We start from the raw sequence: 24,269 nt of genomic DNA on the forward strand, positions 1-24,269 counted from the left end.
TTAATGAGTGATCTTCTCAATATTATTTTCAGTATCCAAAAGCAGGTCAGATATATGGTAAGCTGAAAATCAAATCCGTATATTGGTGACTGATAGTTCCAAGTCTGAAGTAACTTGACTGTATAAACTTAATCTTTGGTCTTTTAAATCTATCCTTTATCTTCCATCCTGCTCTTAAAACATTTGATATGAACACTGGACAGATTTAGTAATTGAATATAACTACTTCATTTGAGTCCTGCTTTAGCCTTTCAGGATTCTACCTTAAATGTTGCTATTAATATGATAAAAAATCAGGGATGGTTATTTCATGGATTGTCTGTTATTAGAATCAATGAAAGAAACTTTTTTTATAAGTTGAGTTTTATGACCTTGTTTCTAAAGGTACAGATCAACAATAAGTTTCTTACAGTGTACAGAAATATATATATGATCAGTAAAACTGCAAGATATTCTTATAAAATCAAATATAAAATCCTTAATTTTAAATATAGTGTATAGTTCTCATGTGAGAAAAACTTACACTAACTAGAACCATTTTGTGTAGTGTGAAGTTTTTACCACTGCTCCTAATGGGTAAGGAAATATATGAAAGGTAAAATTAAATATAAATGTTTCCCAGGGTTTGTGCATTTTACAAAGTAAAATTTAATTAGCAACATAAGAAAATAAAAACAAAAAGGAGATATATGTACTACTATAATAAAAATAAAATAAAAACATAACTATAAAATCGTACAAAAATTATATACTCAATGACATTCTTCATCCAAACAGATTTGCATGATCTCTAATAATAAAAGCGTAATCTGCTAATTGGACCAGACAGCCAGCCAAACCACCTTCCAGATGTCATTCCGGACATTATTCTGGACGTCCTTTGGGATGAAGCTGCAGCAGGAGGGGCCAAGGCAGAGGCAGTTAGGGGCAGGCAGGCAGAGGGGTTAGGGGCGATCCCACAGGCAGGCCTTAACCGGCAGTCAGACATCCCCAAGGGGTTCCAGATTGTGAGAGGGTGCAGGCCGGGCTGAGGGAGCTTCCCCTTCCCCCTCCATGCACTGGGCCTCTAATTAAGATTATAATTATTAATAGATATGAGTAGGTCTTTTGCACTTGAGTTATTTCTAAAGGAATAGTTAAAACTTTTGCTTATAAGTTATTAATTTATTATTTGATTTATAATGTATGGCAAGATTCTCACCTCCCTTCTGGTTGTACCAGCCTAACACTATGTAACAGCCAAACTTGAAGGTACACATAGGTATTAGTTCTGGTTGAAACACTGACTAGGTTACTTAATCTAAATAAGCTTAGTTTCTTCATTGGTAGAATGGGAATAATATCTTCCTTACAGGACTGTTAAAGATTACTTGAGATAATGCAATGTAAACAATTACCATTCTGAATAGCATTAAAACTCAATAAATGTTAAATAGTAAAAATAGCTCTAAATGAAGAAGTGTCTGAACTAAAATAATATTAGTGTTTTAGATAATAGAAATTTGCCCACATGAATCTATTTTAGGAAATATTTTAACAAAATTGTTAAAAATCAGCTCAAGTAGGCCTGGTTGATTTGGCTCAATGGTTAGAGCATCAGCCCGTAGATTGAGGGTTAGAGGTTCAATTCCAGTCAAAGGCATGTACCTTGGTTGCAGGCTCAACCCCTGGCCTCAAGTGCATGCCAGAAGCAACTAATTGATATTTCTCTCTCACAGAGATGTTTCTCTCTGTCAATCCTCCCTCCCTTCCACTCTCTCTAAAAATCAATGAAAAAAGTATCCTCGAGTGAAGATTAACAACAACAAAATATCAGCTCATCTAAATGTCAATTTTTCCAGCCATAAAAATTATTTAAATGACTTATGAAAATTGTCATGTTTTAAGATTTCTACTTATACCCAGATATAAGTTTATTAATATATGCCTAAATTCAATTAATATTATTATTGGACTATAACATGAAAGAAGACTTTTTTTCTAATAATGATGACCAGTGCAGTAAATAATACTAAAATATTGGAATAAATAATAGCTGAAACATACATTTCTATATTCCAGATACCACTTAAGCATACTAAACATATTAGCTGATTTAGCTTTATGAAGTAGTACTATTATTGTCCCCATTCTACAGATTAGGACACTGAGGCATAGAGAGGTTGGGTGATTTGCTGCAGGTCACAGAGTTAGTAAGCATTCAAGCATGGTTCAAGCCATGTTATGTTAAGCCATTAATGTATATTTTCATTACATGATTTCTCTTTAGAGGCTATTTCTAATTGCAATTTTAAATATCAACAAATATTGGTTTTTAAATTATAACATTATCACAGGGGTTGGAGCAAGTTTGTTTTGAGCCATGTCCCCCTCCTCCCTTTTTTGTCATTTAGAGAATTGTGAGAAATGAGTAGTCAATTCCTAGGAAATTATTACACTGTATATTCTATCCTGTATAATAAAAGAATAATATGAAAATTCACCAAATGGTGGAACGACCGGTTGCCAAAACGCACACTGACCACCAGAGGGCAGACACTTAATGGAGGAGCTGCCCCCTGGTGGTCAGTGTGCTCCCACAGGGGGCTCGCTGCTCAGCCAGAAGCTGTGGTCATGGCTGGCCAGTGCAGAGGTAGTGGCGGGAGCCTCTCTTGCCACTGCAGCAGTCAGACATCCCCCAAGGGCTCCCGGACTGCAAGAGGGCACAGGCCAGGCTGAGGGAACCCCCGAGTGAATGAATTTCATGCACCGGGCCTCTAACATACATATAATTACTTTATTCACAATGTAGAAATATATGGGTTCACATTAGAAACATAAGTAAAGCAAAAAAGCATAGAACAATGTTTACATAACCGTTTTAAGTAACCAAAATGCGATTATTAGGTGTTTTTAAACAAAACGTCCTAGTGGTGATTTCTCTTTTATGGTTTCACTCTGTGAAAGGTACAAAGTCTTAGATGAAGGAACTAGAGCAATGTGGAAGGTAAATGAATATTATATATATATTAGGTGACACCAATGGTGAAGTAGTCAAGATTACATAGAGACAAGGATCATGGGCACTTTTACATTCCATTATAAGGGCTCAAATATAGGCAGAAAAGAATCTATTCATGTTGAAACTTACAAAACATACTATCCTTTTAAGGTCTTCCCAAAAACATCTGCTTAGATTCTCTTTACCACTGGTTGTTTTCTGACAAATAAAGGAGTTTCCTGCTGTGCTACTGTGGCTCAAGATAATTTTCTCTTCCAGTAGATTATAGGGGTGTTTAATAATAGGTATCACTGGATTTGTAAATAACATTTGTATTTTGTTTCTGAAAATATGGGAACGAATCAGCATCAGCTAACATTTTAGGGAGCAAATTCTTTCTAACATAGTATTTAAAATAAGTAATAATAAGAATAGTTTAATATTGCTTAGAATATGTCCGTTTTATGAGTACAAGGTTTTCTCAGTTTCAGCACTATTGACATTCTGGCTGGATAATTCTTTGTCATCATGCATTGTCCTATGCATTATAGTAGGTATATTTAGCATCCCTGGCCTCTACCCACAAAATACCAGTAAAACATGCACTCTTAAAACCCCCAATCCACAGTGTGACAACAAAAATGTCTCTAGACTCTGCTAAAAGTCCTTTAATATGCAAAACAACCAGGGCTTTAGCCAATTTCAAAAAGTAGATAAAATGAATCAATATGAATTGCTTTAAAACATTAAAGTTTCAGAAAAAAATGAGACTCCAAAAGTATTAGGAAGACTATAATAATGAAAATGAAACTCATCACTTACAGTGTTCATATAAATCATGTTATTACACAGTACAGAAAAATATTGACGATTTACTTTAATCTTTTTCTTGGTAATCTTGAAAAGTAAACTAAATTATTTTTAAAACTTTTTAAATTCTATTTCATTCTGTAGATGGTGAAAATCTTGTTACTTTCACAAGTTAAATGTAACTTCACCCAAAAATTAGCCACTTTAGGGGCTGAGGGAAGTGCTAACCTGAAGGCCGTTAACTAGGTCATCTTTGAGCAGGTAGAATCAGTGTAGGTGCAGAGAAGATGAACCTAGAATAAAAGGCTTCCAAAATAAAATAAAAAAACTCCAGACATTTTTATTAGATGGACTTCAACTCAGATTATCTATTCCCTTACTTCCCATTGAGACTCTGAGCCTACCATGTTTCACTTTGAGTTTGTGCCTTCTCCAGCCAACACAATTTCAAGGAATTGAAACCCAAAGATTCAAAAAGAGTCACAATCTATTTAACTACTTGGTTCTTGGATAACACAAAATCAAATCATCTAAACAAAAGTACATTTTTAGTATTAATTTATGTTGAAAACTATTGAGATAGATTGATTACTAAATTTAAAATACATCTTAAAAGTAAAGTACTGTCTTAGGAATCACATTTCAAAATATGACAATATATTTATATCAGTATTAGGATCTTTTTTAAAATATATTTTTATTGAATTCAGAGAGAAAGGGAACGAGAGATAGAAACATCAATGACGAGAGAATCATTGCCTCCTGCACACCCCCTACTGGGGATCAAGCCCTCAAGCCTTTGACCGGAATCGAACCAGGGACCCATCAGTCTGTAGGCCAACATTCTATCCACTGAGCCAAACCAGCTAGGATAGAATTAGGATCTTTTATTCTATTTCATCATCATGGAATCTAACACTTTAAAGTGTCTTAGAAATTCCCTCAACTAGCCCCGTCAGTGTGGCTGAGTTGGTCCCATGCACTGAGAGGTTGCAGGTTTGATTCCCAGTCAGGGCACTTAATGGGTTACAGGATCCAACTCCAGTAGGGGGTGTGCAGGAGGTAGCTGATCTAATGTTTCTCTCTCTCCCTCTCCCCTCCTCTCTCTCTAAAAATCAATTTTTTAAAAAAAGAAATGTCCTCAATCTAATCATTATTGATTTTACCTTTCTTCCATTGAGATGCCTGAACTTGGGGAGACATAGACACTTCCCTCAAGGATGTCAGTCTAAAGCAGTGATTCTCAACCTGAGTGTCATTTCACTATAGAAGCATATCAACCAAACTAGCTGAATCAATGATTGAGCGTCAACCTATGAACCAGAAGGTCATGGTTTGATTCCCAGTCAGGGAACATGCCCGGGTTGTGGGCTCGATCCCCAGTGGGGGAGGTGTGGGAGGCAGTTGAGCAGTAATTCTCTCATCATTGATGTTTCTGTCTTTCTCTCCCTCTCCAAACTCAATAAATATATATGTATATATATCTATATATAAATATATATAAATATATATATCTTAGATATATATTTTAAAGTATATCATATTCTCTGCAAAAAGCTATTATTTTGAAAAGCATATTTAATGTAATTTTTAAATGTAATGCCTACTATTTTTATGATATAACTATATAAAGATGTACCAAGAAATTGGAGGTGAGCCGAAACCGGTTTGGCTCAGTGGATATAGCGGTCCCAGGTTCGATTCTGGTCAAGGGCATGTACACTGGTTGCGGGCACCTCCCTGGTGTGGGATGTGCAGGAGGCAGATGGTCGATGTCTCTCTCGTCGATGTTTCTAGCTCTCTATCTCTCTCCCTCTCTATAAAAAAATCAATAAAATATATTTGAAAAAAAATAAAAAAAGGAATTGGGGGTGAGGGGTAATTGTAATGTTGTATAAAGTCCAAAGACAGGTTGATTGATTTTTTTTTTTTAATGGAAGAGATTATAATGTTTTGCTACTGATAAGAATGATCTATACAAAAGAGAAAACTAATGTAAGAGGGGGATGGGAAAGCTACTAGAGCCATAGCCTTAAATAAGCAGGAGGGATACTAGCATACAAGTATAAGGGCTAAACGATTATTGCTTGTCTCATGTTTTATTATAAGTATACTTCCAGTAGGAGATGATCTCACGCATCTAGGGGAAATGGTGAACAACATAGACTGATGAACAAGAACAGACCCAGAGATAAGGATCCATGGGTCAGACTGTTGGACCTCAAAGGGAGGTTGGGGATAAAAGGGAGAGATCAACCAAAGGACTTAGGTACATACATATGAGCCTAACCAATGTCAAGGACAATAGGGGATGGGGGCATGAGTGGGGAGGAGTGGGGGTTGGAATGGGGGTTGAGGACAAATATGTGATACCTTAATCAATAAAGAAATTTTTTTAAAAAAAGGCTAGCCTGAGGTGGGAGCATGAACAGTTCATCAGAAGGAGCTAGGGTGAAGGCAGAACATGAAAGTACAGGTATGGTAAGTGGGTTTGTGTTAAGGTGGGAGTATGTGGAAGTTCTTTTCTATCATATTCTCAGTGAAATAGAAAGCAAGAGTGAAGAGGGGATAGAAGATGCTGGCAGTTTAAGGAAAAATAGGAAAAAATAAAAATGAACGTTATTAAGCATAGACTATGGAATGCACAGCTCCAAGTAGTATTGTTTATGCAGAGTGTGGTATGAATTGTGCCCCTAAAATTGTGCAATATGGTAGCCCTTTATGGAGTATACATATATATACCTTTTAGATAAATAAAGAAGCTAATTGTTTTGTTATATGACTAGTTTCATGCAACTTGGGATAAAATTTCAGTAACAGCAGCATACTTAGATTTACAAAGTGCAGTATCAAAAACCACTTGGAAGTAATGACATATAGTAGGACGGTTTTCACATGTTTGGCTCATTTAACCACTAAAAATTTTTTGCAAAAGTGTATACCCCCTAATAAAATTTTAGGGTGACATCTAAAAACACTTTCTATCATTTGAAATAGTTGCAGAGGATATGTTTTCTAACATATCCAGTTGTACATATTTACTGTAAATATGTCATCATAAAAATATAAAGATTATTTTAATTCGATTTATGGAAGATGTGTGCCCCAAGGCTATACATCATGATAAAATCTGAAATAAATTGGAGAAATATCTTTTTCTTGTAATGTGGGAGCAGGACAAGCCATTTATAGAAAAGTGCTCATATGGAAGTTGGATTTTGGAAATCAGTTTCCTTAAAGCTATTCATGCCCATCTACTCCCTGCTTATTTAAAGCCTTGGCTTAATAGCTGCCCCATCCCTCTCTCACATCAATTTTCTCTTTTGTACAGATTATTCTTGTCAGTAGCAAACCACTATAATATCTCCCATTTTTAAAAAATCATTCAACCTGTCTTTGGACTTTATACACCTTTACAATTATCGCTCACCTCCAAATTAAGAGAGTCTTAAATTACCTAAGGGGGAAATGTATACCACTTTGAAGATCTATCTGCTCTAAGATACGTAGATAATTCCTAAAGTAGCACTAATTGCTGATGAAGACATTGCTGTCAAATGGAGCCAAAGTAGAATGAATTTGTCTCATGAAATGTGAAAATGGAGGGGGAAATCAATTTTTCTTAATATCCTTAAAATATGATTGTGTAATTGAATTCCTATTGTAGATGTTTATTTTACTTATATCCCTTGGATTTTCTATACTTAAATTGCTGTTATCTCCTCATTGTGGGAAAAAAAAAAAAAGGAAAATGGTCTTACATTTGGTATAAAGGTTATATACAGTCTCAACTGGCTGAATGGGGATCTATAGTCTTCTCATTATTAGGACCCTTAGTTACAAAGGCTTCCTTTATTCTGGATCCACAATAGTTCCCACAGTTGGTTTATCTAAAAATATGAATTTCAGTGGACAAAAAGTATCAAAATTTTAATCTGGAACATTCCAGAAACAAAATTGTATACACTACACACCCCAATTGTAATGTATTGCCATTATTGATTTGTATGTTATTTAATAATCACATAAAATGTTTATTTCTTACTAGTCTGAGACAAATAGTAAAACTGGAACATTAACCACAATAAGTGGTTAAGAACATAGTTTCAGTACTTAGTTAATATCACAAATCACTTAGTTTAATAGAATATAAAAATAAAGGAATCTGACAGGTCTAGGGATGGATCATGAAGCCCATTATTATTATTACTCAAAAAAAAATCAAAGTATGTATCCTCTTGACATCATATTTAAGTAAGGAAAAAATGTGAACATTAGGAAAGAGTGAAATAAAAAAGTTAAAAAGCTTTAAATGAATTCATATGTTTCATTTGTTTTTAAAGGAAGAATATAGGTTTCATGGGAAATATTACTAAATATTGAGAAATATCCTTTGAAAAGTAAGAATGTGAAATATTTCCTATGGAATTTTAGTCCACCATATCTAATTTCTCCCCATCCCTCATACCACCACACCACAATCCTTGCTTTCACTCTGCAAACACACGTCTCATATGAGCACATACACTACATAAATGAAGCTTGGGTAGGGGGTTATAGGTAATATATAGATATTTAGAGAAAATTCAGTAGGTATTTTAAAAACCATAAACAGTGCTACTGAGGAAATAAAATATTTTGGTCACTTAGTATGCTACTAGTCCAACTGTTGTGGCTTAGTGGTTGAGCCTTGGCCCATGAAGCAATATATTACCGGTTTGATTCCTCCATTCCCAGTAGGGGGCTTGCAGGAGGAAGCCATCCATGTTTCTCTCTCATTGGTGTTTCTGTCTCTACCCCTCTTTCTTCCTAGCTCTAAAATAAATAAATACATTTAAAAAATAAAACTAGACTTTTAAAATAATAAATCCTAAATCTGGTTAATTATTGCATTATAATTGCTATTTTCTTTTCACAGGGCTTCATTATTTCAAAAATGTTGTGCTAGTGGGATCTCTGCAGGATCGTTATGTTCCTTATCACTCTGCCCGCATTGAAATGTGTAAAACAGCTTTAAAGGACAAACAGTCAGGTAACAAAGTCATTAGAAGTATTTTGAAGAGTTATAGCTATACCTGAGTTTTCTCCCAAACGTTTCTTGTAGTCATTTTCTTCTTCGTCTCATCCTTCTTTTTTCTTTTACTTCGTTGACCACCCACTGATATTAACAGCTATCCTTCCTCCATTTTTCTTCCTTTCTTTGCTCCCACCACATCAGTTGTGTCTACCAGTGAAACAGTAATAGTTCTTATGAAATAGCTCATCTAATTACAAATGCTTCTCCATTTTGCTGCCTCATAAACAATTTGTACTTTGATTTCCTCGGGATTATTGGGACTGGTGATCAGGGTAATGGTCAAGCTACATGTTGGTCTGAATCTTCGTTTTGTACCTCAGATGGCAACAGGGAGTTGCACCACTTTATTGATAGTGGCTGATGAAGAATGTATTTATTTATTCTTCTGCTAATTTTGAATAACAAAAGAAATCATAGCTATTTGCCGCCAGAAGGAAACTTCGGTCCTGTTTGCTCACTTTGTAACTGGGGCCCAGAGATGCTAAGTGTCATATACAAAGTCCCTGGTGGTTAATTATAGGCTTAGGATAAGAACTTGGGTGTTACCTCTGTGTTGCCTCTGTTCCTTTTTTGGAATAAGGTTAATTTTAAACAAATTCTTAAATCTTTGCTTTTCCCACATTATGACAGTGAACAGCTTCTTTAGGCAGAGACTCTTAGATACATTGGTATTAGACTTGCCTAGCAGGGTGCTGGCACTCTGCTCATTTAACATATTTTCTTAGTATTTGGAGACATCAGAATAACTTGTGTGTGTATGTGTTTTTACTTTTGTCATAGTAAGAGTCCACTTTGGACAAAAATTTAGAAGAGATTTATTCAGATGGGTCACTAAAACTAGATAAATGTCCTTTGTTTTGCCGCTGGGGGACAGGGAAAATCTAATAGAGGTTTGGATTTCTTCCTATGTAAGAATAATTTTTAAATAGCTTGAAACCAGAAATCCAACTTGACTAGCAGTGAAAACTAAGAGAAGAGGTTGTCTGTGAATCTATGTGATATTAATCTTCCTCTAAAATACTTCTCCTTTCTCTAATTGTACTTCTATATATGATTGCCTTCTTTTCATTCCTATCTGCCTCTCCTCCAAAATGTAATACCTGCCTTTCTAAAATTTATAGGTTCTGTGGATATGTGTTAGCACTCATCTGTTAGTAATGTAGTAATGCATAAGCATTAACAACTGTTTTGCTCCTTATAAGTAGTTTGTGTTTTATGTGTATACATATCTAACTTTGATCTTTTATGCTTAGCATGACCTCAATAAGTCCATTATAAGAATTAACCAAAAAGAGAGAGAAAGAAGCATAACTTTAGAATTAAAAGCATAACCAAGCATTAAATAAATACTCAGAGCAGAAAAAAAGGATCCTCTTTGATCTTTGAGCCAAACTCACAGTGTTCTTCTGACTAGTATAGAAAGTTGGCATTCTTCTCAAAATACAGGGATAGGCGAAAGTAGGTTTACAGTTGTGAGTACACGAACAGTTTATTTTTTGTATTATTTATTCCTTAATTACTTTATTATTATTTATCCATTAATTATTGTATTATTTATTATTATTAACCTACTTTTATCAATCCCTGTATTGTGGAAATATGTGGGGAAATGTCAACTGCTGTGGAAACTTGCTGTAGACAAGTTTTAAATTTTGCCTTATCAAAATGTCTCAGCATGGCTACCTTTTCATGATTTAATGAATCATAGGAGACTTAATGTTGAAGAAAACTATTTGCTCTGTTATATTTATTGCTTTGAATTAAAAATATTAAATTGATAAGAATTATGTATAATAAATATGTTATTTTTACTTGGCTAGGTAAATAATAGAATCATGTTTTCTTTAAAACTGTCTCAAAAATGATAATTAAAGGAAAATAAAATCTTTCAAAATAACATTTAATACTTTTTTTATTGAATCGACTGAGGTGATATTGATTAATAAAACCATACAGGTTTAAAGTATAATATAATAAAAAAATAATTTAACAAACAATAGAAACAGAGATTTAAATACATCAGGGGAGGAAGATTGGGGAGCTGAGTGGGAAAAGGTGAAGGGATTAAGCAAAAATATATATATGACACATAGACATGGACAACTTTTTCTACTTTAAATAGAAATAAAGTAACTAAATTTTATAAATTATACTAAACTAGGCATAGAGCCCAACCGGTGTTTGACCTAAGAACCAGGAGATTATGGTTCCATTCCCAGTGAGCCATTGCAGGCTCGATCCCCTAGGGGGCATGCAGGAGGCAGCCAATCATGATTCTCTCTCATCATTGATGTTTCTCTCTCTTCCTCTCTGAAATTATATATATATATATATATATATTAAAGTTTTAAAATAGCATAGAATATTTTTCAGTTAATCATGTGAACTAACTTTACTTTTTCTCTTTTTCCATAGGACAGATCTATTCAGAAATGATCCACAATTTGCTTCGCCCAATTTTGCAAAGCAAGGACTGTAATTTGGTTCGATATAATGTCATCAACGCATTGCCTAATACAGCTGACTCACTCATTGGGAGAGCTGCACATATAGCTGTTCTTGATTCAGAAATATTTTTAGAGAAATTCTTTCTGGTTGCTGCTCTCAAATATTTCCAGTAGGATAAAACATTGTTAAGATACTTAACAATTACCTCATTCAACAATGATTCAAATAATGTATTATATTTAAACTATAGATGTTGGTAAGTTCTAAGAAATATTTATACCTTTTTATATGGAAGATAATTTATATCATCCATATTTAGTGCTTTTTAAACATCAACTTTACTTTATAGGTAACATGGCTGTGCAATATTTTTTAAATTTTATCTTTTTACTTTTCTATTACTTTTTAATATATTTTGCTACATAAGTATTTCAGTGAAACTTTAAGCCCATATGTATGTCTGATTATTATTGGCTTTCCACAATCCATATATTCAGACACATCATACTCGAGGCCATGATTGCTAGAACAGCATGGGATTTTAAATTTTCTAGTATTGGGTATATTTAGTTAATTACAAATTTTACTTTTAACATTTTACTATGTTTTAACTGGAAATAAAATTATGGCTGCTAAAATATATTTTTTTTTAAATCAATTCTTCAGCCCTGCCAAATGAGGTAGTGACAATGTTATAAAAGTTTTCTACAAAAATTCATTACTACTATTAAAACATATGTCATGCCTATTACAATATATTTTCTACTGGTGATTTCAACATTGTTTCTCACATTGCCTTTTATTACTGGAACTTTTCATGTTCATGTTAGCAACATCTAGAGATTTTTGAATGTTTGAATGCCTTGATTTAGTTGGAATTTTGTTAAATTTGGTAATGTTGCTTGAACTTTCTGACTACATTTCTTTTAACTTTTTTCATGGATTTCTGTACATAATAATTAAATGTTGAAATTTATGAAATACTTTTATGAATTTAGATAATTTTTAAATATTGTTAAATTTTGTTGAACTATAGAGTGATGTAAATAAAATAATTCATGTTAAAAATAGAACAAAATAACTAACTTTACATGTTTGGTGATACAGATGCAAATGTTTTTGATATGGAGATGATAAGACTTTACTAAAGGTGCTGAACAGCATTAAATTTTGTTTTCCTTTATTGTTTTACTTGCGAAAATCATAGTGCACTAAGGTGGATAGAAGGTCTGCTTGCATTATTCACCAGTTGTGATTAAACGTAAGGTTTTTGTAAGTATGTATTGTATAATTGATGCATGTTTATTTTTAGCATTGTGTCACTGCCTCTGGTGTTAATAAATGAACAAATGACTAGAGGAACAGCTAAAAAACACTTGCTTATTTTCAGAATACTAGAGGTATATTTTTATTTATAATTGAATATATTAATTATAGGCTAGTATGATTATATAACTTATAGCTTTTGTAAAGTATTTTTATAACTTACAACTTTTGCATATATTATACAGTATTTCATTGATTGCTCTCCATAAATCTTTACTTTTTAAAAAAGTACTTGAAAATTCAATGAAATGATTAAGCAATAATATACCAAGTGCATTGTAACTGGAAAATGTAAATATATGTATTATCTATCATGTATTTTTGCCACACACATTTTTCATCTTCACGTATCTTGACCCTGAATTTGAAATGCCATGCTTATTTCTAAGTTTGAATAATCTCTTCCAGGATAATCAAAGGATTCTTTTTACTCATAATCATATAATTGTATTTAAGGGTAGATTGCTCTTATGATCATGGTTGGTTAATTGGTTATTGGTTGTATTAATACAGTTTTAAAAGCCTATCCATAATCATGGTTCAAAAATTTAACAAACTTTACTTCTGGATCACCAGGGAAGCTATCATATGCTATTCCCCTCCAAATTCAGATTGCAGGAGTGGGTTGGGGAATGATTATCTGAAACAGAATAATTGTCTTTTAGAGATTGAAGTATATTAAAACACTAGAGGCCTGGTGCATGAAATCCATGCACTCGGGGGTCCATCAGCCATCAGTTGGACATCCTTAGTGCTGTCACAGAGGCAGGAGTCTCCTGCCACTGCTGCTGCACTCACCAGCTGTGAGCCCGGCTTCTGGCTGAGCAGCACTTCTCCTGTGGGAGCTCACTGTTCACCAGGGGGCAGCTCCTGTGTTGAGCATCTTCCCCCTGGTGGTCAATGCGCATCATAGCCACTTTTCATAATGCCATCAGGCCAAAACCGGCTCTCTGACATCCCCAGAGGAATCCTGGATTGTGAGAGGGTGCAGGCCAGGTTGAGGGGCCCCATTGGTGCATGATCAGGGCTGGGGAGGGCTCCAGAGTGTGTCTGATTCATCTGGCTCAGTCCTGATCTGCCGGACCCAGCAGCAATCTAACCTACCAATCAGAGCAACTGCCCCCTGGTGGTCAATGCACATCATAGCAAGCATTTAAGTGGCCTTAGCATATCAGTATATTATACTTCAATTGGTTGAGTGGCCAACTGGTCTACCGGACACTTAGCATATTAGGCTATTATTATATAGGGTATACCAATATGAATTCTTGGTTAAAACAACAGAAAATAAGATAAACTTAAGAAGAATATTAGGCAGCTCTTAGAATTGATGGAGAGGCTGGAGAACCAGCTCTGGTAAACAGTAGAAAATAAAGGAAGCTAGATGAGCAAAATCAGAGCCATGTTCCAATCTCAAAAAGACCTGGAAGTTTTTTATATTTCTGATGGCATTGATGCCTCTGAAAACTGGTGGGAGAAGGAGACTCTTGTCTACAGAGTGGGTCATTGTGATAGCCTCCAAAATGGCCTTCAAAAAACCCCACCTGCCTGTATTCACCCCTTGTGTGAACCCACCCCCCCCACCCCCCCTTTGAGAGTGGGATGGATCTAGTTTATTTCTCATGCTAGAATACAGCAAAAGTGATAGATGTCACTTCTGAGATGAGGTTCAAAATGACTGTCTCTCATCTTGATCACCCCCCCCCCTTCCTCTTATTTGTTCAGTCTATGGAAAAAGCAGCTTCTCTGTTATGAGATGATCTTTGGAGAAGCCCACATAGCAAAGAACTAAAGGAGGCATGTAGTTCAACTGAAACACCCTGCCAACAATCATGAGAGTGAGTTTGGAAACAGATCCCTCTCCTAGTCATGCCTCCATATGAGGCTGGAACTGCAGCTAACAGCTTGACTGTAACCTCATTTAAGAGGTAGAGCCAGAGGCACTCTGGCACCTGGATTCCTGATGCACAAAAAGTGGGAGAGAATAAGTGTTTTTTAAACCATAAAATTTTGGTATAGTATGTTTGCAATGAAGTAAACTTGTTCTGATTAAGAGCCCTTTGGCAATGAGAACCTTTTTTGAGCATTCAATCAGATCAAAATATTCTTATGCTTTGGGGCCATTATGAGAGGTCCAATTCCACAGAAGTATCCCAAAGCCTTTTCCCAGTCCCTTACCACTTGACTAAATCAGTGCCAAGGAAATGTCATATCTCCTTCCAGACAAATTACAAGATAACGTTCGGCCTCCAGGAGGATTTTTCCCCCTCGCTGCTGTTCCTGAGGGTCTCTCATAAATGGGTCTTTAAAGCCAAAGCCAGTCCCTTGCCAGCTGGGTCAGTGCATTGAGCAAACTCATCTGTAATCCATCTTTAAAATATATATCATTGCTTTTTTTACAGAGAGGAAGGGAGAAGGATAGAGAGTTAGAAACATCAATGAGAAAGAGACATTGATCAGTTGCTTCCTGCACACTTCCTGCTGGGGATATGCCTGCAACCCAGTTACATGCCCTTGACCAGAATCAAACCTGGGACTTTTCAATCTGCCAGCCAATGCTCTATCCACTGAGCCAAACAGGTTAGGGCTGTAATCCATCTTTGAGGTTTTTTTTCTCACACAAGGAACTCCTTGTTAAACTGTAGATATTAGCTCTGGGTCAAAAGTATGCTAATGAAAATTGGCTGTGGTTTGTTTGTTTGGGGCGGAGGGGTCTCTGGCCCTGTTCTGTATAAACCACTTCCTCTTAGTAAAAAAAAAAAAAAAATCTAAAAGGACCAGATAACAAGATAACAACCAGTTCTTGTTGGGAAACTCAGATTGCATAGCCACCTGACGTCAAGTGGTCAGACAAAGTCTGGAGCTCTATACTATAATTCTGTTAAGACTTCCAGCTTGGCCAGTGAGACTCAGTGGTTGAGCATTGACCCATGCACCAAGAGGTCCCTGGTTCCATTCTTGGTGAGGGCACATCTCCCCTTCACCCCACCACCCCCTCTCCCTGTTTTGGGCTCCACCCGCAATAGGGAGCATGCAGGAGGCACCCCATGGATGTTTCTCTCTGCCATCAATGCTTCTCTCTCTCCCTCTCTCTTCCTTTCTCTCTAAAATAAAATAAAAATTTAAAAAAAGACTTCCACGGGTTACATGAAGCCTCCTGGTCTGCCACATATGCTCCCAACAAATTGGAACTGTTGGAACTTAAGGGGCCAATTGGCAGGACTCCTTTCACAGCAGCCTGGACCAGACGGAAAGCTTTTCCTTGCCCTGTACTTCACCCAAAACTCATCTTTCAGGTCATTTGGTCAATGACTGACGGATGAGGAGTTCACTAAACAATAGATTAAAAAGTAACCGAGAGCGAGAACTGAGGGCAAAGGGTAAAAGATGCTCAATCTTTGTATACTATAAAAGAGATCTTCCAAGAGACCTAATCCCTCAGATTTAGATATATAAACGAAATTATTCCCTCATCCCACTTCAGCCACGATGTGGGGGTTTAATATTGTAATTTGGGCCGCCGTCCCTCCTGGCCTCCTTTGTCTACAAAAAGCCTGAGCCAAACGCTGGAGGGCGGAAGCCCCGCCCCACGAGGAGGCCCCGCCCACCGGACTCACGCAGTCCCGCCTCCTACAGGAGGGAGTCCGCGCCATGGCCGCCGCGGGGTTTGTAGGTCGCGCTCCGGCTGCAGCGTGGAGAACGGCAAGTAAGGCGCCCGGCCCCGGAGCCGGGGTCGCGGGCGGGGTCCCCGGCGCCGCGAGGAAGGGGAAGCCGATGTGTCGGCGGCGTTAGAGGGTGCGGAAGGCCGCCGAGCTCCTCGGTCACTCCGCTCGGCCCCGGCGGGTGCCGGCGGCTGGGCCCTCGGGGCTGGGACCGGAGCGGGACGATCCCAACGCCCTTCCCGCCGGCCGCCCGCTTCCTCCGGGCGCTGCTCTGACCCGGGGACCCCCAGCAAGCGTTCCCGGGAGCGTATTGGGGGACTTGCTCAGCGCACTAGACTCTATGCTTGTGGCAACAGTGGAAAAGTGGGCCCTTCGGGAATGGGAGTCATTCGTGTATTTATTTATTTACATCACAGAGGATTTGTGCAGTTAACACTATGAAAAAAAAAAATTGGAGAAGTGCAGAAGCGGGCCACAGGCAAATAAATAATAAAAATTAGATGCAGCTAGGAATTGTTAATGCAGGGAAAGTATGGATACTTGCAGTGAAAACTGGTATTTCTTAATCCCTTTTGGTTGGACATTTTCTCAGTGTAGTACAGACCTAACCCACAGAGTATGTATGCTAAGCATAGTTTTAAGTTAGGACATCTGGGAGGAATTGTGTAAATTGGAAACAGGATTACTGCCCCTCATACTCGTGGGTCCCAAGTTTCTATGCAGTTGGTTTTCCTTTCTGTAATCATTTCTCCCCAAGCATATCATTTGTTAAGAGTAAACATTTTAAATGGTCCAGAATGAATAATATAAAAAGTGAAAGCCCCACGTTATCCAAACTCCAAGGTAATAACACTAACATTTTGTTGTGTTCACACAACCACCCTTTTTCTGTTTTATTTTTACTTGCTTTTTTTCAACTGTGTATTTTGAGATTCATCCATAGTGATGTTAGAGGTTGTAGTTATTTGCTCAACTATGAAAACATAAAACATATCATACATTCTTCCATTCTCCTCAATGAGCATTTGGATAATTCTAGAAACACCAGGTTTGGTTGCTACACATTCTTATATGTTACTAGGAGCTGGGTGCACGAAATTCATGCGGGGGGGGGGGGGGGGTGGGGGGGGTGGGGGTGCAGCGGGTGTCCCTCAGCCCAGCCTGCACCCTCTCCAGTCTGGGATCCTTCAGGGGATGTCTGACTGCCCATTTAGATCGGGCCTAAACCAGCAGTTGGATATCCCTCCCACAATCGGATTGCTGGCTCCCAAATGCTCACCTGCCTGCCAGCCTCACCATCACCTAACGACTCCTCTGCCAGCTTGATGGATGCCTAACTGTTTCCCTGCTGGCCTGGTCGCCCCCAACTGCCCTCCCCTGCCACCAACTTGTGGTGGCCATCTTGAGACCACATGGGAGTGGCCATCTGGTACAAGGGCGTGATGGTCAATTGGCATATTACCTCTTTATTATATAGGATTGGTGCTCTCGTTCAAGGAATGGAATTCCTGGAGCATAAGGTAGAGGTCTGTCCAATTTTACAGTACGATGCCAGTTATAAAGGCATTCATTGTCCATTCTTACTGGCAGCTTACACTTCTACCAGAAGAATATGAATTCCTGTTGCTCCACATACTTGCCAACACTTGATATCATCAGAAATGTTCATTTTTGTGTGACTGTAAGATGCTGAAATAGTATCTTACTGCAATTTTGCTTCCCTATGGTGAGATAAATTAAAAATCTTTTCAAACTGTTAGTTTTGTTCTGAAATATCTTTGTTTTCTTCATGGATTGTTTGTCTTATTTATATTTTCCACATATTTTAATACTAAGCCTTTTTTAGTTTTTTGGGGTTTTTTAAAATATATTTTATTGATTTTTCACAGAGAGGAAGGGAGAGAGATAGAGAGCTAGAAACGTCGATGAGAAAGAAACATCGACCAGCTGCCTCTTGCACACCCCCCACCGGGGATGTGCCCGCAACCAAGGTACATGCCCTTGACCAGAATTGAACCTGGGACCTTTCAGTCCGCAGACCGACGCTCTACCACTGAGCCAAACCTGTTTCGGCCCTATTTTAGTTTTGTAAGTACCAAATACCTCAGTTTGTGAGCTGTTTTTGTGACTTGTATGGTGTCTGTTTTTTTTAAGTCATGTAAGACAGTATACAGAATACAATAATGAATCTGTATGTACAATCACATAGCTTCAAAAATGTCTTGATTCATAATTTTAATCTTATAATTCTTTTATTTCAGTGCTTTGTGATCTTGTCTAATAAAGTCTTTTCTACCCTAAAGTCATAAATATATTTTTCTATATTTTCTTCTGAAAGCTCTATAGTCTTGTCTTTTTTTTTTTTTTTTACCAGAAATTGATTTTTGTGTACGGTGTAAGGCAGGAAACCAATTTCATTTTTTTTTCATAGCAATAACCAGTTGTCCCAGGTCCCTTTCTCGAACTGATATGTTACCAGCTATTCATAAATCAAGTTTACCTGTAGCCCTAGCTAGTTTGACTCAGTGGATAGAGCATCGGCCTGCGGACTACAGGGTCCTGGGCTCAATTCCAGTCAAGGGCACATACCTGGGTTGCAGGCTGAGGGGATCCGCAGGAGGCAATGGGTCAGTGATTCTCATCATTGATGTTTCTCTCCCTCTCTCTTCCTCTCTGAAATAAAAATATATTTTAAAAAATAAGTCCCTAATTTAAATAAATAAATAAAATACATCAAGTTTACATTTTATATATTATGTATGTATTATGTGTGTATATATATATATAATCCTCTATAATAGTAAAAGCATATCATACTAATTAGACCGGACATCATTCTGGACGGAGCTGGGGCCGGAGGGAAGCCAGTGCCAGCAGCCAGGGGAAGGAAGGCCTACTCTTGCACAAATTTCGACTTGCATCAGGCCTCGACTATACATATTCCTGAGTTTATTTCTTTGACTCTTTTCAATTGCATTACTCTATTTGTCTGTTCATGTACTGATGCCACCTGCCTTTAATAATCTTACCTTTGTAATTAATCTCGATATCTAGTAGGGTAAGACCTCCTATCCTTATTTTTCAGAAGTGTCTATTCTCGGGTATCTGCTTTTCATATCAAATTCTTTTTAAAAATAAATAAAATTTCTTTTGGGATTTGATTAATACTGCTCAATTTTTTTGTTGTTTTTATTGATCTTATTATTTTTTAAAAATATTTATCGTTGCCAGTATTATGAATGTGTGTGTCCCTTCCCCCCCCCCACTGGCCACTTCTATCCAAAACCCACCTCCCATTCCAGGCCTGAATTCACCGCACTGTTGTCTTTGTCCATGGGTTATGCATATGTGCATATAAGTTATTTAGTTAATCTCATCCCATCCACTCACCCATCCTGCCTTATTTCTGAGATTCTACAGTCTGTTCCATGTTTTATATCTCTGGATCTATTTTGTTCTTCAGTTCATTTTGTTTTTTAGATTCCACATGTGAGAGAGATCATGCAAGTCTTGTCTTTCTCTGGCTTATTTTGCTTAGCACAATACCCTCCAGGTCCCTCCATGCTGTCTTAAAGGGTAAGGGATCTTTCAATAATGTAAATGAACCACAGCTTTTTAAATATATATATATAATTTGTATTGATTTCAGAGAGAAGGGAGAGGGAGAGAGATAGAAACAGCAATGATGAGAGAGAATCATTGATCGGATGCCTCCTACACTTGCCACACTAGAGATCAAGCCCGCAACCTGGGCATGTGCCCTGACCAGGAATAAAAGTATATTTAAAAAAATATTTTGAAGATTTCCTTCCACTTTCTCCTATCTTGTAATGTTTCTGTTGAGCAATCTGATGATGGTTTAATAGGGTTTCCTTTGAATGGTACAGTCCTGTTTTCACTGGTTGCTTTGAGAATTCTTTCTTTGTCATTAATTTTTGATAGTTTCAATAAAATGTGTCTTGGAAAATTTATCTCGGAAAACATCTTTTTGGATTGTTATAATTAGGTGTTCTCCATTTGAAAGTTCTTTCCATGGGCTTGGGAAATTCTTATCAATTATTTCTTTTAGTAGGCTCTCTGTTCCCTTCTTTTCTTCTCCGTCTGATATATCTGTTACCCTATGTTGCTCCCTCTGATGTAGTGAGATAGAGTTCTTTCATTAAAAAAAACCCTCTTAGTTCTCTCTTTTCTTCTTCCTGGGTCATTGCTAGGTTTCTCCCTTTAAGGTTGTTAATTCTCTCTTCCATCTGGACTGCTCTATTTCCAGTGCGCTCTCATACATTCCTCATTTCATTATTGAGTTCTTCGGCTCCAGAATTTCTGGGATTCTGTGAGACTTTCATGAGAAATGGATTGAAAAATTATTTCTCAGAGAATTTGCTTCTGCTTTGCCATATGTCTGAGAGCACTTCAACGTGGGCCCACTTTATAGTAAGATGCCCCTCTTGGCGTGGAGGGGGGGATATGTGCCACACAGATCGTGTATAATCAGGAATAAACAAAGATGTGGTCAGCCAAGTGGCTTCAAAATATCATAAGGGGCTTCTTTTTCTGCATCTCCATTCAGACAGGAATCAGTATTGAAAACTGATTCTACTGTTTTGATAATGGTTAACCAGCTCATTTCAAAGCTCTTCTTTTCACATTGATAACAGTGGTTGCCTCCAAGGAGAGGAAATGGTTGTCTGGAAAATATGGACTGAGGGAAGAATTTTCACTGTATGTACTTTTCTACTTTTTGAAAATTGACAAATGTGAATGTATAACTAAAAACAAATTCAGTAAAATTACTAAATTTTAAAAATAGAATAAATGAACAGCTTCTATTTTTCCACTATCATCACTCTACTAGGATCACCCCTTCTGTGTCATTCTTTGAGGAAAACAAGTTCTTCTCAAGGAGAAAAGTCTGAGCCTACCAAACAACCCCTAAAGAAGCCAAACTTACCACAAGGCCGTTTTGATGCACCAGAAGATGATACCCATTTAGAGAAAGAACCACTGACCAGTAAGTACAGTGAAGCTGCTCACATTTCAAGACTGCACGGTAGCTCAGTCATGGTGTCCAGCCTCCTAACTGCTTAACCGAGCAACCTTGTCTTCAAAATTGACCATACTGCTTTTCCTGTCTCTATTGACTGCTTTGTTCACATCTTCAGGATTTCCAGATGACGTTAATCCTGTGACCGAAGAAAGAGGTGGACCCAGGGGCCCAGAACCTACCCGATATGGAGACTGGGAACGAAAAGGACGCTGTATTGATTTTTAAGCCGCATATTCTTTAATCTCTATCTTTTCCTGAATACACACATCTGAATTAATTTATTTCTGCTGCATATCCTTTAATATTCTAATTTCTATAATGTATTTAAAAGTATACTAGTATATGATGGCTTTGGAAGAAAATATGCTGCCATAAGTTAGGAAAGGGAAGATATTTCTGTATTAACATATTAATTTTAACTTAAATGTATTGGGGTATATAAGTGATGATTAGAATTGTACACTTCTTTCATCATGTCTTAGTTTAATCAGCCGCTTATAAAATGCAAATGTAAATAAAGCAACTTTTTAAAAATGATTGTATTGCCTTGTGCTAGATGATACTGACTTTTTATTTTTTATATTTTTTTCATTTTTTTATTAAGGTATTATATGTATACATCTTACCATTGTCTCCCCCCCTCCCCCACTCCCATACATGCCCTCACCGCCCCCCAGAGTTTTGCGTCCATTGGTTATGCTTATATGCATGCACACAAGTCTTTTGGTTGATCTATTATCTCCCCCACCTCTCTCTATCCTTCCCGCTGTCATTTGACTGTCTGTTTGATGCTGATATCGACTTTTTAAAAGTGAGTTAAGTAGTACATTATATTTAAGAAAGCCACAGTAATAACAGTCTTTAACTTGGAGCCAAATTACTTGGGTACAAAACCTGGTTCTACTACTTACTAGCTATGTGACCTTGGGTAAGTTATTTAATTTTTCTGTTTCAGTAAGTTGGAGATAAAATTAGTTCTACCACACTGAGCAGTTGAGAAGATTTAGTGAATAAAAACCTGAAAACCACTTGGCACAGTACATAGCACATACCTCTCAGTAATGTTAGTTGTTCTTAAGTCATGAGTGTACTTTGCCAAGTCTCTAGGCTTCCTGCAAGGTGTGTGTTTGTGTGTGTGTGTGTCGGGGGGGGGGGGGGGGGTGGCTGGGGGGGAGGGGCTGGATTAAGAAACTGAAATTTTAAATACAGTGGAACCTCTGTTCTTAAACTTAATTTGTTGCAGAAGCTATTTGTTTGAAAACCGAATCATTTTTTCCCATTAGAATTAACGTAAGCCATAGCTGGTTTGGCTCAGCAGAGTACATATCAGCCTGAAGGGTCCCGTGTTCAGTTTTGGTCAAAGGCACATGCCTGGATTGGCAACATTAGCGTTCTTGATGGCCTTTTTATGTTTTGAAAGTGTGCTAATCTTTTATTTCCCTAGGCGCAAAAGCGTTTTCTCCTTTGTTGACTGAGAGACACTTTTTGTCATGCTGAGGTATCAGCTTGAAAGGGTTGTCAGACAACTGGGACATTTTTTCTGTGAACAACTTAGTTGAGAATGGAATTGTTCAATATAGGAGACATTCGAAAAATGAGGTTTGACTGTACTTGAGTTGAAATTGTTTTATATGAGTATAAAAAGTATTAAAAAGCCATCGGTTAGAAAATTAGTGATTATTTGCATAGGTGAACTGATGATATATATATTCATTTGTGAAACATGAAATTCAAGTACAGAGGGCAAATATGAAAAAAGCAGTGCTTAGAATTGACCAGCTTGGTTCTGATGACTCATTAGGTCCTACCCCTGTGGCCTTTGGATAACTAACTGGGTCAGGAGAAGTCAAGTCCAGTTTACGGATTTGGGGTGAAGGAAGCATGGGAACTACTGGGGCCCTCTTAAGGCCTCCTTTGTTGTTTTGTGGCCTCACTCAGCTACGGGGATTGGGCCTTCAGAAGCCTCAGGCTACACTTAAATTAGGAAGAAAGCTTGCAAAACCTATAGACAGAATGCAGTGGACTATTTGTGTCTTATGAATCAAGTGCAATGAGAAGATTGTAGGGAGACTTGTTAAAGAGAATAAACTTTTTAAAAAGTATGTTCTCCCTAGAAACTAGTGTGGTAATTGGGACTAGTCATTTGGTCTTCATAACATTCTCTCTTAGTCAAGATTTGTTCTCTAATTGCAGTTACTGTGTATACTACGTAATAACCACATTCCTATAAAACTAAGCTGTAATTTAGTCAACCTCTAATTAGCCCAAATTAGTGAAGGTTTTTACTAAGTTAATACCAGGTGGGCTGAGCCTCAAAATGGTGCCAGCACCCAGGGACAGGGAGTCAGATTTAAAGGACTCTAGGCGGGCTTTTTCTGGGCAGAGAATACTCAGGGTGGATATAGTCCTGGGAAGGTCCAGAGAGGAAGGATAATGGTCTTAATAAGTGGAATGTGGTCTAAGCCAATTGTGAAGTGATCAGACCTAACAGTTAACATTTCAGAAATACTGTGTTAAATTATTTTGTGTTGTCTAGTTTTACCTGGATTGCACACTAAAGTAGCTTACATACTTTAAAACTAATATAAAATGTGTAACAACCTAAGTATCCTATCTAATAAAGAGGGAATATGCTAATTGGCTATCATGACCTCACAAAGATGGCAGCAGCCACAGCCAATAAGGAGGGAATATGCTAATTGACTGCCACACCCTTAAGGATGGCAGCACCCACAGCCACAAGATGGTGGCGCTCAGCCCCACCAGGGCAACAGGCACGCAGCATGGCCACGCTGCCCCCCCCCCCCCCAGGTGGGTCTGGCCATGCTGTGCGCCTGCATCTGGAATTCCCAGTCCCCTCAGCCCCCAGCCACCCAGGGCCAGCCCAAGGTGTAGGCAAGCCTCGGATGGTGGCTACCCAGC

At 37.5% G+C, this 24,269-nt stretch overlaps 2 protein-coding genes across 8 annotated transcripts in view; both read left to right on the forward strand.

Moving 5' to 3' along the window:
• The window catches only part of FAM135A (family with sequence similarity 135 member A), an 83,641-nt gene extending 70,968 nt beyond the window's left edge, over window positions 1-12,673 (forward strand). For all 7 annotated transcript variants that reach the window (XM_084890382.1, XM_084890381.1, XM_084890385.1 and 4 more), the window contains 2 exons: window positions 8,709-8,822; window positions 11,283-12,673. In XM_084890382.1, coding sequence (XP_084746508.1) covers window positions 8,709-8,822; window positions 11,283-11,488 — 320 coding nt within the window. In that variant the 3' untranslated portion in view covers window positions 11,489-12,673. The remainder of the gene's footprint in view (window positions 1-8,708; window positions 8,823-11,282) is intronic.
• A 3,581-nt stretch (window positions 12,674-16,254) lies between these two features.
• On the forward strand, window positions 16,255-21,884 carry SDHAF4 (succinate dehydrogenase complex assembly factor 4). Its single transcript, XM_084890412.1, has 3 exons — window positions 16,255-16,347; window positions 21,156-21,311; window positions 21,463-21,884. Exons 1-3 carry the CDS (start codon window positions 16,293-16,295, stop codon window positions 21,570-21,572), a joined length of 321 nt encoding a protein of 106 aa, XP_084746538.1. The 5' UTR covers window positions 16,255-16,292; the 3' UTR covers window positions 21,573-21,884.
• Window positions 21,885-24,269: the final 2,385 nt, after the last annotated feature.

The sequence above is a fragment of the Pipistrellus hanaki genome (genome assembly GCF_964339955.1).
Source record: "Pipistrellus hanaki genome assembly, chromosome: 7".
NCBI classification, from domain to species: Eukaryota; Metazoa; Chordata; class Mammalia; order Chiroptera; family Vespertilionidae; genus Pipistrellus; species Pipistrellus hanaki.